The following is a 12,627-nucleotide window of genomic DNA, read 5'->3' as shown; positions in this document are numbered from 1 at the left end:
ATTTGCTATGCTTCTAAGTACTCTTAATCTGGGAATGTTTTGCAGCCAAATTTGCCATGTACTGATAACGTAGCGTTTGACATGGAAAGGCTCACCAGAACCCAGGCCGTTAACCGAAGATCAGCCCTAGGCGACCTCGCCAGCGACAACTCCCTAGGCCTCGAGCCACTTCGAACTTCGGGGATCTCGCCTCTTCCTCAGGATGGGGAGCTCACTCCCAGAACGGGAGAGATCAACATTGCAGTAACAAGTAAGTGGGGCCCTGTACCCAGGCGCAGGGCAGGTTTGCTGCTGCGGCTTGGTGTGTGTTGACTGCTCCAGACGGCAGAGGAAGGAGGCAGTCACCCAGGCCAGGGAGTTAATCTGTAACGGAGGAAGTGACAGATACTGCTGTTGAAACGGTATTTGGGAAGACAGACCTTTCCTTGTAATAAGGAGCTTGTGGATTTGTGTGTACTAAGTCAGAACAGCTGCCGTCTGACAAGTTGTCTCGGTAGCTGTACAGACACCTGCTTTGATGACTGCCTTGCCCACGGGTGTTGGAAGCGGTCACGCTGGGATGCGACGCAGGGTGTCACGTGTGGTGTCACCAGCCTCAAGCACCAGGCTGCAGGCGGCTTTGTGTAAAGCCAGGGCAGAATCTGAACACAGAGGTGAACAGCTCTGGGGAAGTTGAGACGTCCTGTTGCTGCTCACTTCACTTTATGAAGTCTGGTGTCTTGGCACTTCCCTCTTTGGGGTCACTGTATCTGGGGCGGGAAAAAGCCAAACGGGGATGTACTTTTAAAAACGCTCTCACTAGGCTGGAATGTCTTGCGGGGTGAAGTGTTGCCGAGGAGAGACGTGGCGCTCCGAGTGTGTCGATGGCCAAGACTGAAGGACAGTGTGCGTGGGCCGGCCGGCGTGTGTGTGTGTGGGCCCTGTGGGCGTTCACCCTGTAACAAGCCAGCTGTCCCCTTCAGTTCCATCCTCTATGTGGTCTCTCCATCTAACCGCCTCTTCTCCGCGCTCCTTGTCACCACTGTGGTGCTGCCTTCCCAGTGCGTGCTGTCGCTTGCTGTCGCTTCCAGCCCTAAGCCCCACGAGGCCGCGGCACGGAGTAATCCGTCACAAAGGATTTTTCCTCCATGTAGTAAGGCATGTATGGGCTGCTCAATTGCAGTGCACATGTTTCCCACTGACCAGAGATTAGTAGTCATGAACAGTGTCCCAGCTTTTGTGCTATCATTTGTCTAAACTCAAGGAAACTTCATTCAGTTATAAAACAAGGAAAAGTATTCTTCGATGCAGTTTGACTCATTTCCTACCACGTCCCAGTGATTTGTTTTAACAGCTTTTCATGTTTTCAGGTTTTAGGGGGTAGATTTTTAAAAACTGATCCAATAGCAATAAAGGAAACAGGTTGTTTATCAATGAGTTTTTGTAGGCTCCTCATTGATCGACATTTATTGAGCACCTACTACTACATTAAGTTCTGATCCCATTATATTTTATGCCGAAATGCCCTTTCAAAATCTTATATTTTGATGATTAAAAAAATGTTACTTCATGTATCAAATGAATCACCTTTAGTGGAATTGACACTTGTTAATCAATTCATGTGGTTAAATTAGCCCAAAGCATCCTCACCTTTCCCTCAGAGTTCTGTAGTGTCCCAGCATCCACTGTGCAAGGCACTGTGCTAAGTACCCAGTGGGGTGGGCAGGGCTGACCAGGGGCCCGGCTGCTGCCAGAATGTCCCTGGGCCCACAGGGGATCATTGTGGTTGCACCTGCTTCTTTTTGGTTACTAGTTTTTATAACCTAAATGCCATGGGTCTGTGGATGGTCTGTTCCGAATGCAGAAACATGGAACTTGCAGCTCTAAAACGCAGTCTACTTATCACGTATGAAGGTCTCTGGGAAGAAAAAAATAAATAAATAAAGAACACCGAATGAAGCGTCTTGATCCTGATGACCAGTCATCTCTTAATTTTTTTCAAATGCCAGTGTCCATTTTTCCTAACTTAAAATCCACGCAGGTAAAGATGGCCAATTTGGTATCGGTTCTTAAATGTTCATTTTTTTTACTTAAAACCTTATAAATTCACTGTACTCATGAGGAATTTATAATCCAGGAAGCAGTGGCAGCACTACTATCAAAAAAGAAACAGTTTGCTAAGCATTTTAATAGTATAAAACAAGATGGCCGATGCTCATAGAACAAACTCATCATCCTGGAGCCCTGAAGGGCAATTCTTAACCTTTTGAAGATCACCACCTTTAAAATCCAATGAAAATATAAGAACCTTTTTCTAGAAAAATTCCTAGGAACTCATAGCTTTGCATATCTGTGGGACTGGTGGACACCAGATTGAGAACATGCGTGTTACACGCTCCGCTTCCGCGTGTAAACTTTGGGCATTCCAAGGCCGAGTGTCTTCCAGCTGCCCCACTGCTGATACAGAGGGGCTTCGCTGTGAGCCACTTTGTTAAACCGGCCCCGGGTAGCATAGACTTTAGGAAATGTTTTGTAGTGAACACTTACTAGGAAGTCAGGATTGGTTCACAAGTTATTTTGGAGGTTTTCAGTTAAAGAATGTTTGTGGAACATTATCTTGATAGCGTGGGCTTTCAAGAGAAGGGAAAACATTAACTAACTTCCTGGATCTAGAAGGAGGCTAGCTGAAAATTCTAGAGTTCTGCGTACCAGAGATTTTCAGCCCTCTGATGGGCCGGCTTTCTGGTGAGTCACCGGCTTGACACAGCCAGAGCCGCTTCGCCGCTGGGGCTGGGAAAGGCAGTCCTTTCCAGGAGACACCAGGAAGGTGCCCTTCTTACATAAAGGCTGTAAGTAAGCCCAAGCCCAGGAGAAAAGAAAGACCAGAAGACCAGCCTGTGGACTGCGTGGAGTGCCCCCAAGACTTCTGGGACCCCTACTCCGTATTTATAAGCCTTCCACTAAGAATGAGTGACACAACCACGCAGAAGTGACAGAACGAAGAAGGAAAGGTTGTAGAAGTGTGGCTAAGTCTGCCGTGCTGTCATGTAAAGCAGCGGTTTAAAAATCTCTGTCCACGTGCGATCTGATAGACCTGTTTCTCCTGCACGCTTTTCGGTGGCCACACTCCTCACAGACGTCAGGACCTTAACTGGAAGAACTGTCCGGGCCATGCTTTCCTTTCTCCCTTGCAGCTCTCACCGCTACCTCCACTAACCTTCTCCAGTTAGTAGCTCTCTGGCAAACCTCCTCCTGCTTCACTTCCTTGGGCCAGTCTTGGCTTACACCTCCGTTGACGTCTGCTTCGTTGCATTTGAGGGAAATGTTGACATCGATTTGACTTAAGCCTTCTCCCCAGAGTGATTTCCTCCCTTTCCTTTGTCAACAGAAGAATGGTTTATTATTGCCAGTTTTGGCCTCCTCAGTGCTCTCACACTCTGCTACATGATCATCAGAGCCACAGCTAGCTTGAATGCTAATGAGTAAGTAACAAATTATTTTTTGGATTGCATGTGCCAGATGACCCCAAGAAAACTTGTAATTTTCATAAAGCTGGTGAAAATTGGCTTCCACCAGTTGCATAGTGATCCTGATGATATCATACCTAGCAGAGTAAGGTATTTCGTGACTATGTACTTGTAGTCAGGATGCGGATTGGGAGGTCACCTTGCTCAGCAACACAAGCTCCCGGGAGGAAAGATCTAGGGGCTTTCGCTAGCCACAGCATAGAGGACAGCAGCTGTGTGATGCAGACGACCAAGGGCGCCCGTACAGTCACGGGATGTCAAGAAGGTCCATGTCCTGATCATTGGCAGGAATAGGCCCAGCAGACTTTACCCGGATTCTTACATACGTAGCTTTTGATGGAACACTGGCACCCTGACCTGGGGTCGAGGGACAGTGACGTGGATGTGTAGCCTGCAAGAAAGAAGCGATCAGCAAGACCCGCTGTTTCCAAATATTGGGAAGACTATCAGGGGGAGAACAAAATAAGTGTCAACTATATTTCAGTGGGGCAAAATGAGGACCAGAGGGCAGGGGACGGGAAGGCGGATTTCATCTCAGGGAAAGGAAGACCCACCTGTCAGCCAGGCCCCCGCACCAGGGAGACAGTTTGCCATGGGGAATGCTCAGGACGAGACGTGTTACCTGTCAGGGCTGCTGGAGGTCAGAGGTTTTGAGGCTAAACTGGGCTAGCTGACTGTCGAGGTCCATTTTGATCCAGCAGTATTCTAGGAGCTGCTTTCCAAGGGGGTAAGATGCAGGAAAGGCTTTTGGTTTTGTTTGTTTTGTTTTTAATTTAGGTCATTTACCGTAAGGTTTTATTGAGTTCTTTCTTCTACCAGTATATATGAAAACTCATCGGAGGTAAAAGTGTCCCTGGGACACAGCCCAGATACAGACCTGAATTAGCACCACTGGAATTCATGTGCTCGCCACACGCACTTATGTCCTGGCATTTTGACAGATTAGTAATAACCGGCCAAGCCCTTGTAATTGATTTAATTGAATGCTCATTGCCCAGCTGTGGAAACAAATGGGCAAGTAACCCCCACTTACAGTGACATGATTTTATTATCTCTAACCTGACCTGTTGACTAGATACTTGTAAGAAGTACCCTTAGGCATCCCTGCCCCTAGCTCACACTGGGAGGATGCCATGGTCGGTCGCCATCCTTCAGCCTGCAGGTTGCTCCTCCCAACAGGTCAGCCCACCTGACGCAGGCTGACTTCGGCTTAGCACAGTGTTCACTGCTCAGACTCCAGAGTTAGACGTAACCTGGGTTTGACTCCCTGCTTTTCCATTGTCTGCTTGGGAGGCCTGGGCAGCTGTATTTCTCAGGAAGCTCATTTTAGTCCTGCAGAAAATAACAATAACAACAGGACGACATCATAGGTGTTACGAAGTAGCATATAAAGTGCTTAGCACAGTGCCTGGTACATAGTAAGTGCTCAGTAAATGTTAGCTTAGCAGTTCCACTGAGAATCTTCCAGGGTCCTGGGAACGAGATGACTGTCTCCCTGCCTTTATCATTCGGCAAATGAATTTAATTTTCTTCCAGGAAATAATATTGAATCACAGGATCTCCATGAGTCCTGTGATTCGGCCCTCCGTTTGGAAGGAAATACTGATTTTGCCTGCAGTCACCTCTTTCGCTTCCTCTCACAGTGACCCCATCAGCTAGCTGATGGTGTAAGCCCCCTCCTTAAGACTTTCGCAGATGAGCAAAAACCAGTCACAGCGGATAGAGGCACTCCAGGCACTTGTAGAGAACTATTAAGGGACCTCACAGTTGCCTTGCTGCCACCCAGGACCTGCCAGAGGCTCGAGTCACACATCAGTCAGATGGTTTAGAGAAGGCTCAGTAGACGTGTTACCTTGTAGAAATCAAAGTCCCTGGGCCATGATAGTTCAGCTCCACGCGTAAATGGCTGTATGACTCAGTCTCAGCGTCCATCCTAGATCCGTTTCTGAAGCCAGCCCTTCTCCCAGTAGCCTTCGCAGAGGGTTGATACCGAAGTTGTCCATCCAAATACTGTCTGTACCTTCAGTCAGAACTCCTCTGAAGGACGATTTTCATGATCCCATGGAGAGAGAGAGAGAGAGTGAGTGTGTGTGTGTGTGTGTGTGTGTGTGTGTGTGTGTGGACACACATGGATGCATGAAAGAATGGTCACCAAGATATGAATGGTGATTATCTAAATTTAGTAAGATTTTGGGTGATGTTTTTCTCTCCTATTGTGCTTTTATGGGTTGGCTTTTTTATGTAAGATGAATTACTTAATATTTTAAAGGGCCTCTTAATTGTGGAGGATCAAAGAAAGACAGTAGTCACTCTTACTCAGTGTCTCCTTCCCAAGAATGTTGATGAAAAATTCCTAGGTCATTTTAATTCCACAGAAATGTTTATATAAGCAAGTAAATTTATAATTAATCTTCATTAATGAATTCTTTGAAATCTATCTCACTTCCCTTTTTTGTCTTTACCAAAAACTTACAGCCAAAATGAGATTGTTTTTTCAGTTGAATTGCTGTTCTGATTTTCTAGGTGACCTCATCCATGAGTGAGATAGTCTTCTATATGAGTAGAGTCCGTCTTTTCCCATGTGAGCGATTTATCCTGGAAGTTGATAGCAAAATTCACCTCCCCACATTACCTCCCCTCCTGGTTTACTCTTCTGTCAGCAATACCCTGAACTTGTGTATTGTGACTGCAGCAGGACCTTGACCCACTCCAGTTCCTGGTGAAAGCCAGTGGGCAGGAGGCAGCAGTGTGGGCCCCGTGTGAAGGCAGACGTGGGGAGGCCAGGCGAGCCGGCCTGGCTTCGGTGTGGGCGCTGCTGCCCCGCCGCGGGATAGAGGCTCGGCTGCCTACCTCACCACACTCCGCACCCGCGCCGTTACCCAGGGCTTGACCTGACACTGGTGCCTGATGGGAAGTCACTCCCCTCCCAGTGTGTCAAAATACTATTAAAATACTCACCATGACTAATTGTGCTTTAATTTTTTAACACGGCAAACAACTCTAGTGAATGTTGAGACTTTGCAAATATAAATAGAAAAGTAGTCAAAGAAGCAGATATACACAAGGTAAATTTATTTATTGTCTTCTCATACCCCGTTTCTTAGTACCTCGTAGGCAGTGTTAGTGAACTTCAGTTCCCAAAGGGGGTTTGTTGCTCTACCTCATTATTCAGAAAATCTCGTTAAGTCCCAGCGTTTATCAGCTTCCAGTCATATCAGTCGATTTTCCCCTCAACGTAAGAAAAGTGTATGTTTTCATTGTTGTTATTTGAGGCACAAGTTGTGAGACAAGGAAGAGGACGTAGGATTTTGAGCTGAACGGGAGGATCGGATGGGTATCCTCCACCGTGTCCTTTCTCAGTTCCTAGGTTCTGATTCCTAGAACTCGTGCCCGAGGATCTGCCCAGGAGTGTAACCCAGACATTCAAGATCCAAAACCATCTCAGCAGGAGGAAATGAACTTGATGTGGTTCACGTACAGTAACTGGAACAAACATAAAATCCCGCAGCATAACCCGAGGCCGGGAGCCCTAGCTCTGCCCCAGGTCAGAGCCATCCCCACCAGTGTGCCTGGTGAGCCAGCTCCCCCAAGGCAAAGCGATAGAGACATGAGCCCGGTCAGAGGAATGGGTGTGTCTATTTTACTCTCTGTTCAGTATTTCTGAATTGTTCTGTTCACACTCTTTTTTTTTTTTTTTTTTTAAGATTTATTTATCTTGGAGAGAGTGAGCAGACGAGGGGCAGAAGGAGAGGAAGGGAGAGAATTTCAAACAGACACCCTGACGCAGGGCTCAGTCTCACAACCCTGAGATCATGACCTGAGCCGAAACCAAGAGTCAGACGCTCAACCAGCTGAGTCACCCCAGGTGCTCACACTCTTAAGAACACTGGCGTGTTTCAGTATAAAAGGATCTGAAAATGGAATCATTTTTATGTCTTGGGGATGCTTGGGTTAGAAGAGAGGAATTGAGGATCATGTGAGGGATGTGAGGGATGTCTCCAAGTATTTGAAGGGCCCCCAAAGATGACAAGAACAGCTCCTGTTCACTGAACACCTCCCACCAACTCCCTCCCATGCGGGGCCCTGGGCGACACCCAGCAGAGTCCCGTGGGGACCAACCAGTGCAGGCAGAGGGTGGGTTTACGTGGGGTTCGGGAGCTCTGGGGCACCCGCAGGAAAGTAGAGCGCCGCCAAAGACTAAGAAGAGCTTCATGCCAGTTGGCAGGGCCTGTCCGCGACTGGGGTGCCCTGAAAGCTAGGAAGTTGCTAGGACCTAATGCAGACAGAAACGAGCTGCAGGACTGGCCCTGTTCGGAGGCAGACCCCACAGCCCGTTGGGGAGTAAGAGTCTCCTTCCAGTTCTGAGAGCCCTTCTTCGGTTGTCTGTCCTGAAGGGTCCTTTCCTTGGATGGATCCGCGCCCGACGGGAGGGGTTGGCTGCCTCTTTTAGAACCTGAAGTATCAGGATCAGTTACTTTAAAACTTTTTTTTTTCCTTACCACCTGCTGCTATAAGAACCGCATTTTACATTGTGGGACCCATATCCACATGTGTGTAACTGGACAGGTTTCACGGACGTTTTCCTCAGCATGTGCAGTGTCCACTGATCTTTTCTCTGCACCTGGTTGTTAAGGCTGCTCGGGACCCCACGTTGCTCTCATGGTCCAGTAACAGGCGGCAGGCTGCGGTTTGAGAAACAGACCTAAAACCTGAATTTCTGGTTCTCAACCGAGTACTTCTGGCTTCCACCAGCACCCATGGCGGATTGTTTATTTTTTCCAAGGCAGCCTTCGTGTAGCAATGCCAGCGAAGATTTGAACTTGCCCCCATATCCTCTTCTTTCTGTTAGTACTGACTTTTCCTTTTGGTCACTCAGAGCATAAGACATATACACAAAACAACCTGGGGGCCAGAGGGGCTGGGGGGAATCCCCTGAGAAACACCCTAGGAAGAAGGGCTTGTGGTTCAAGCCTGTGTTTCTGGGCCCACCTCTTTACGCTGCTTATCTGTGAACGCTCCAGAGAGACATTTAAGGGCTCCGCGTCACATGGTGGAAGGAGATAGCTGGCTTTCTGGAAGTGTGAACTTTGATGGGACTTCTGCTCTGTCTCCATAGTGGTCATTTCTAGTTTTCACAAGTACCTTTTATCTTGTGGCTGCATTAGTTTATAGTTCCTTAGAAGAACAGCCAAATAAATTAGGTATAAAAATCTTGGTTCACCCATTCAAAGTTCTGACCTCTAATATCTGATTTCTCTGAGGAAGTTTTATAAAATCAGTGCATGATCTTCAGCAGAGCTGCAGTGAACAGTCAGGTCCGGAGCTCTATGAGGAGTGGTGAGTGGCCTTTCTGCGGCTCATTCAGTGTCCCCAGCACCCCCAGGCACCAGGCCTTGCCCTGCAGGGGCGCTGTGGGGCAGGGGCTGTCCTGCAGGGGGCTCAGGCTTACGGTGCCCACTGAAGGGACGGGAGAGCCTACAGCCAGGGCCCAGCCACTCGGGGTCACATAGAGGCAACAGAACTGCCAGTGTGGCTCAGGGGAGTCGTCAAGGGCTTCCTGGAGGAGGTGACTCAGGAACCAGGCCGGGCATAATTAGGGCACAAAGAGGAAAAAGTAGAGCAGAGTCAGGGAGTTGTGGGTTTGATGTGTCTGCTGGAAGCGGTGGTGTTGGTAGGCCAACTGCAGAATTTGGACTGGGTTCTTGTAAATAGCAGGCAGTGTGTCAGGCCTTTCAGCAAAAAGAGGATCTCTGTGGCTGAGAAGTCGCTCTGGCTTGTAGAGACTGGAAGCAGGAAGATGGGTGAGGTGAAATACTGAGCTGAAGGAGGAAGTCATGAGGAGGAGAGGAAATCAAGAGGGAGCGATGACCAGAGATGAAGAGGTCAGGAACGCAGATGTAGAACCGGACAGAGAGGAGAGGAGAGAAAGCACCGCTAAAGACATGAATTGGGAACCAAGGAAGTGAACCAGCTGTGCAAGGCTTCGGGGAGCTAGGGCAGTCCCACAGAGCCAGGCTGAGGGGAGCAGTGTTAGCCCAAGACCCCGGATTCCGTCAGGCTCCCCACTGAGGGACATGCGCGCACGCAGTCTGGGCAAGTCCGCCGAGAGGGCCCTCCCCACTGGAAGCCTGTCCTCTGCAGAATTCGTATCACAGTAAAGACTGACATTCTTGTTTGAGGCATAAATGGGGGATCCTGTTGCAAAGACACAGACCTAGATTTCAGGACACACAGCCCTGAGAACATGCATCAAACCAGGAAAAGTTGTAAATGATGCAGTAACTGTCTCCTTATTGCTAAACAAGATGCTGTTAGCCTGGGCTTTTCCCCGCAGTCCCGCTGGGAGTACACACACACGTGTAAGGTGACCGAGCCACTTGACCACAAATCTTAAGCTGCTGAGTTCAGGGAAGTGCCAGGAGCTGACTGGCTTTATCCAGCGGGGCTGGGAAGGCGTTGGGGACAGCCCAAGGCCACCCTTCAGTGAAGATCACTTTCTCTGTTATTTTAAAATATTGGCAACTCTCCTTTAACTAATTCTTGACCTCTGTCTTTTTTTTTCCTTTCATTCCACAGGGTAGAGTGGTTTTGAAGAAGAAAAAAAAACTGCTTTCTGACTGATTGCCTTGAAGGAAAAAAGAACCTATTTTTGTGCATCATTTACCAATCATGCCACACAAGCGTTTATTTTTAGTACATTTTATTTTTTCATAAAATTGCTAATGCCAAAGCTTTGTATTAAAATAAATAAATAATAAAATTAAAAAAGACCATGCTGTCGAGTGTTATTGACCCACTCATGTCCCGAAGGCCGACCTGGAGATCACATACACCGGATTTCGTGTGCATGTGTTCCAGAGAGAGAATGTGTTCACGAGTCCCCGCTGAAGGAACAGTGACACTGTTGGCATTTCACACGGTACTGACCACGCCCCAGTGAGATTGGAGCATGGGCACATCCTTCGTGGTAATGCCTGCCCGGACCCTCGGTGGGGTTCCTCCGTCTCCCTTTCTTCAGAGTCAGCGTCATCTCTGAGACTCTTACTACTTCATCAGCCTCACAGCAGCAGAGACATTCAGCCATGTTGCGCGCCACCGCATCCCTTGTGCCTGGTAGAGTGCTTTTGCACATAGTAAGTGCTCAATAAATATTGGTGGGATGAAGGAATGAGTCTAAGGAAAATTTTCCAGAACACACACTGATTAATAATAAATTACATCTGTCCAAGATGGGTTTCCACCTGGTTTGTACAGTATTCTTTAAAAAAAAAACAAAACCAAAAAAAAAACAGCAAATTCTAAGAAGCTGGAAAAGAGCAATTTTACAAGCGTAAATGAAATATTTTTGCTGTATTATTGAGGAAAATGTTGAAATATTTTACGTTCTGTTGCATTCTGTGCTTGAGGGGTTATCGGTATGTGTGAACATTTTGAGCAATGAATTCTCCACCTTTTACTTCAGGATCTCTGAGAGATGAGAACTTACTCCCACTTGTAATGGGTTCACTAACCCCAGTCATTCTCCAGCCAGTAGGGGGTAAAGGTTTTTATCTTTCGATTAACACGCCATAGAAATTAACCCTTGCAAAGGATAAGCCATTTCAGTGGTTTTTAGTATATTCACAAGGTAGTGCAACCATCTGTCTAATTCCAGAACATTTGCATCACCCCCAAAAGAAGAAGCCCTATACCCAAGAGCAGTAACCTCTCAGCCCTCCCATCCCCCTGCCAGCCTGGAAACCACAAATTTGCTGTCTGTCTCTCTGAATCTTCCCGTTCTGGACTTTTCATAGAAATGGAATCATATAGTATGTAGTCCTTTTCATCTGGCTTCTTTCACGTAGGATAACATCTTCAAGTTTTCCCATTACAGCGTGAATCCTGCTGGTTCTTTTTTGTGGCTGAGTAATATTCCGTCATATGGACGCATTCCACATTCTGTTCATCCACTCTTCCAGTGATGGACATTCGTTGTTTCCCTCTTTTGGCTACCATGAATCATATTGCTGTGAACATTGGTGGACAAAGTTTCTGTGAATATTATCTTTTCAGTTCTCTCAGGTCTGTCCCTAGGAGTGGAATTGCTGGGTCATGTGGTAGCTCTGACTTGTTGAAAAACGGCCAAAATGTTCTCCAGAACAGCTGTAGTTGCATGTTCCCGCCAGCAGTGTACAAAAGTTCGTGTCTCCACATCTTCACTAGCACTTACTATTTTCCTTTTTAAAACCATCTCGTTACAGTTTTGATTTGCATTTCCCTAATGACTAATGATGTTGGGCAGCTTTTCCTGTGCTTGTGGCCCCCTGAATGTCTTTAGAAAAAGTCAGTTTCGAATCTTTTGCCCATTTTTTTTTTGATTGGGTGGTATTTTGTTGTTGCATTCTTTATATATTCTAGATTACTAGGTCCTTACCAGATATATGGTTTATAAATACTTTATCTTATTCCTTAAGTTGTTTGCTTTCTTGATAGTATCTTTCAAGATACAAGTTTTTAATTTTGATGAAGCCCAGTTTATCTGGTTTTTTTTCTGGTTTTTTTCTTTGGTTTGTGTTTTAGGGATCATGTCTAAGAAACCATTGCCTAATTCAAGGTGACAAAACCAACAGTTCTATCGTTTAGTTCTCTTGTATTTGGGTCTTTGACCCATTTTGAGTTAATACATGTATATGGTGTGAGGTAGGGATCCACATTCGTTCTTTGCATGTGGCTATCCATTTATCCCAGTACCATTTGCTGGACAAATTATTCTTTCCCCCCTTGGAGTGGTCTTGGTACCCTTGTCAAAAGTCAGTTAACCATAATATATGAGTTTATTTCTGGATTCTCAATTCTATTCCACTGGTCTCTCTTTCTGTCCTTGTGTCATTATCATATGATATTGATTACTGTTGCTTTGTAGTAAGTTTTTATTTTTTTTAAATTTTTTTGAAGATTTTATTTATTTATTTGACAGACGGAGACCACAAGTAGGCAGAGAAGTAGGTAGAGAGAAAGGAAGGGAAGCAGGCTCCCTGCTGAGCAGAGAGCCCGATGCAGGGCTCGATCCCAGGACCCCGAGATCATGACCTGAGCCGAAGGCAGAGGCTTTAACCCACTGAGCCACCCAGGCGCCCCGTTT

At 46.8% G+C, this 12,627-nt stretch overlaps 1 protein-coding gene across 1 annotated transcript in view; it reads left to right on the top strand.

Moving 5' to 3' along the window:
* Window positions 1-10,281, top strand: part of LOC111158869 (ring finger protein 130) — a 101,275-nt gene extending 90,994 nt beyond the window's left edge. The window contains exons 7-9 of the mRNA XM_022521169.1: window positions 46-250; window positions 3,368-3,461; window positions 10,083-10,281. Coding sequence (XP_022376877.1) covers window positions 46-250; window positions 3,368-3,461; window positions 10,083-10,098 — 315 coding nt within the window. The 3' untranslated portion in view covers window positions 10,099-10,281. The remainder of the gene's footprint in view (window positions 1-45; window positions 251-3,367; window positions 3,462-10,082) is intronic.
* Window positions 10,282-12,627: the final 2,346 nt, after the last annotated feature.

This window comes from Enhydra lutris, unplaced genomic scaffold (genome assembly GCF_002288905.1).
Source record: "Enhydra lutris kenyoni isolate GAN:26980312 unplaced genomic scaffold, ASM228890v2 scaffoldscaffold64, whole genome shotgun sequence".
NCBI classification, from domain to species: domain Eukaryota; kingdom Metazoa; phylum Chordata; class Mammalia; order Carnivora; family Mustelidae; genus Enhydra; species Enhydra lutris.
This window is presented reverse-complemented; position numbering and strand designations above follow the sequence as displayed.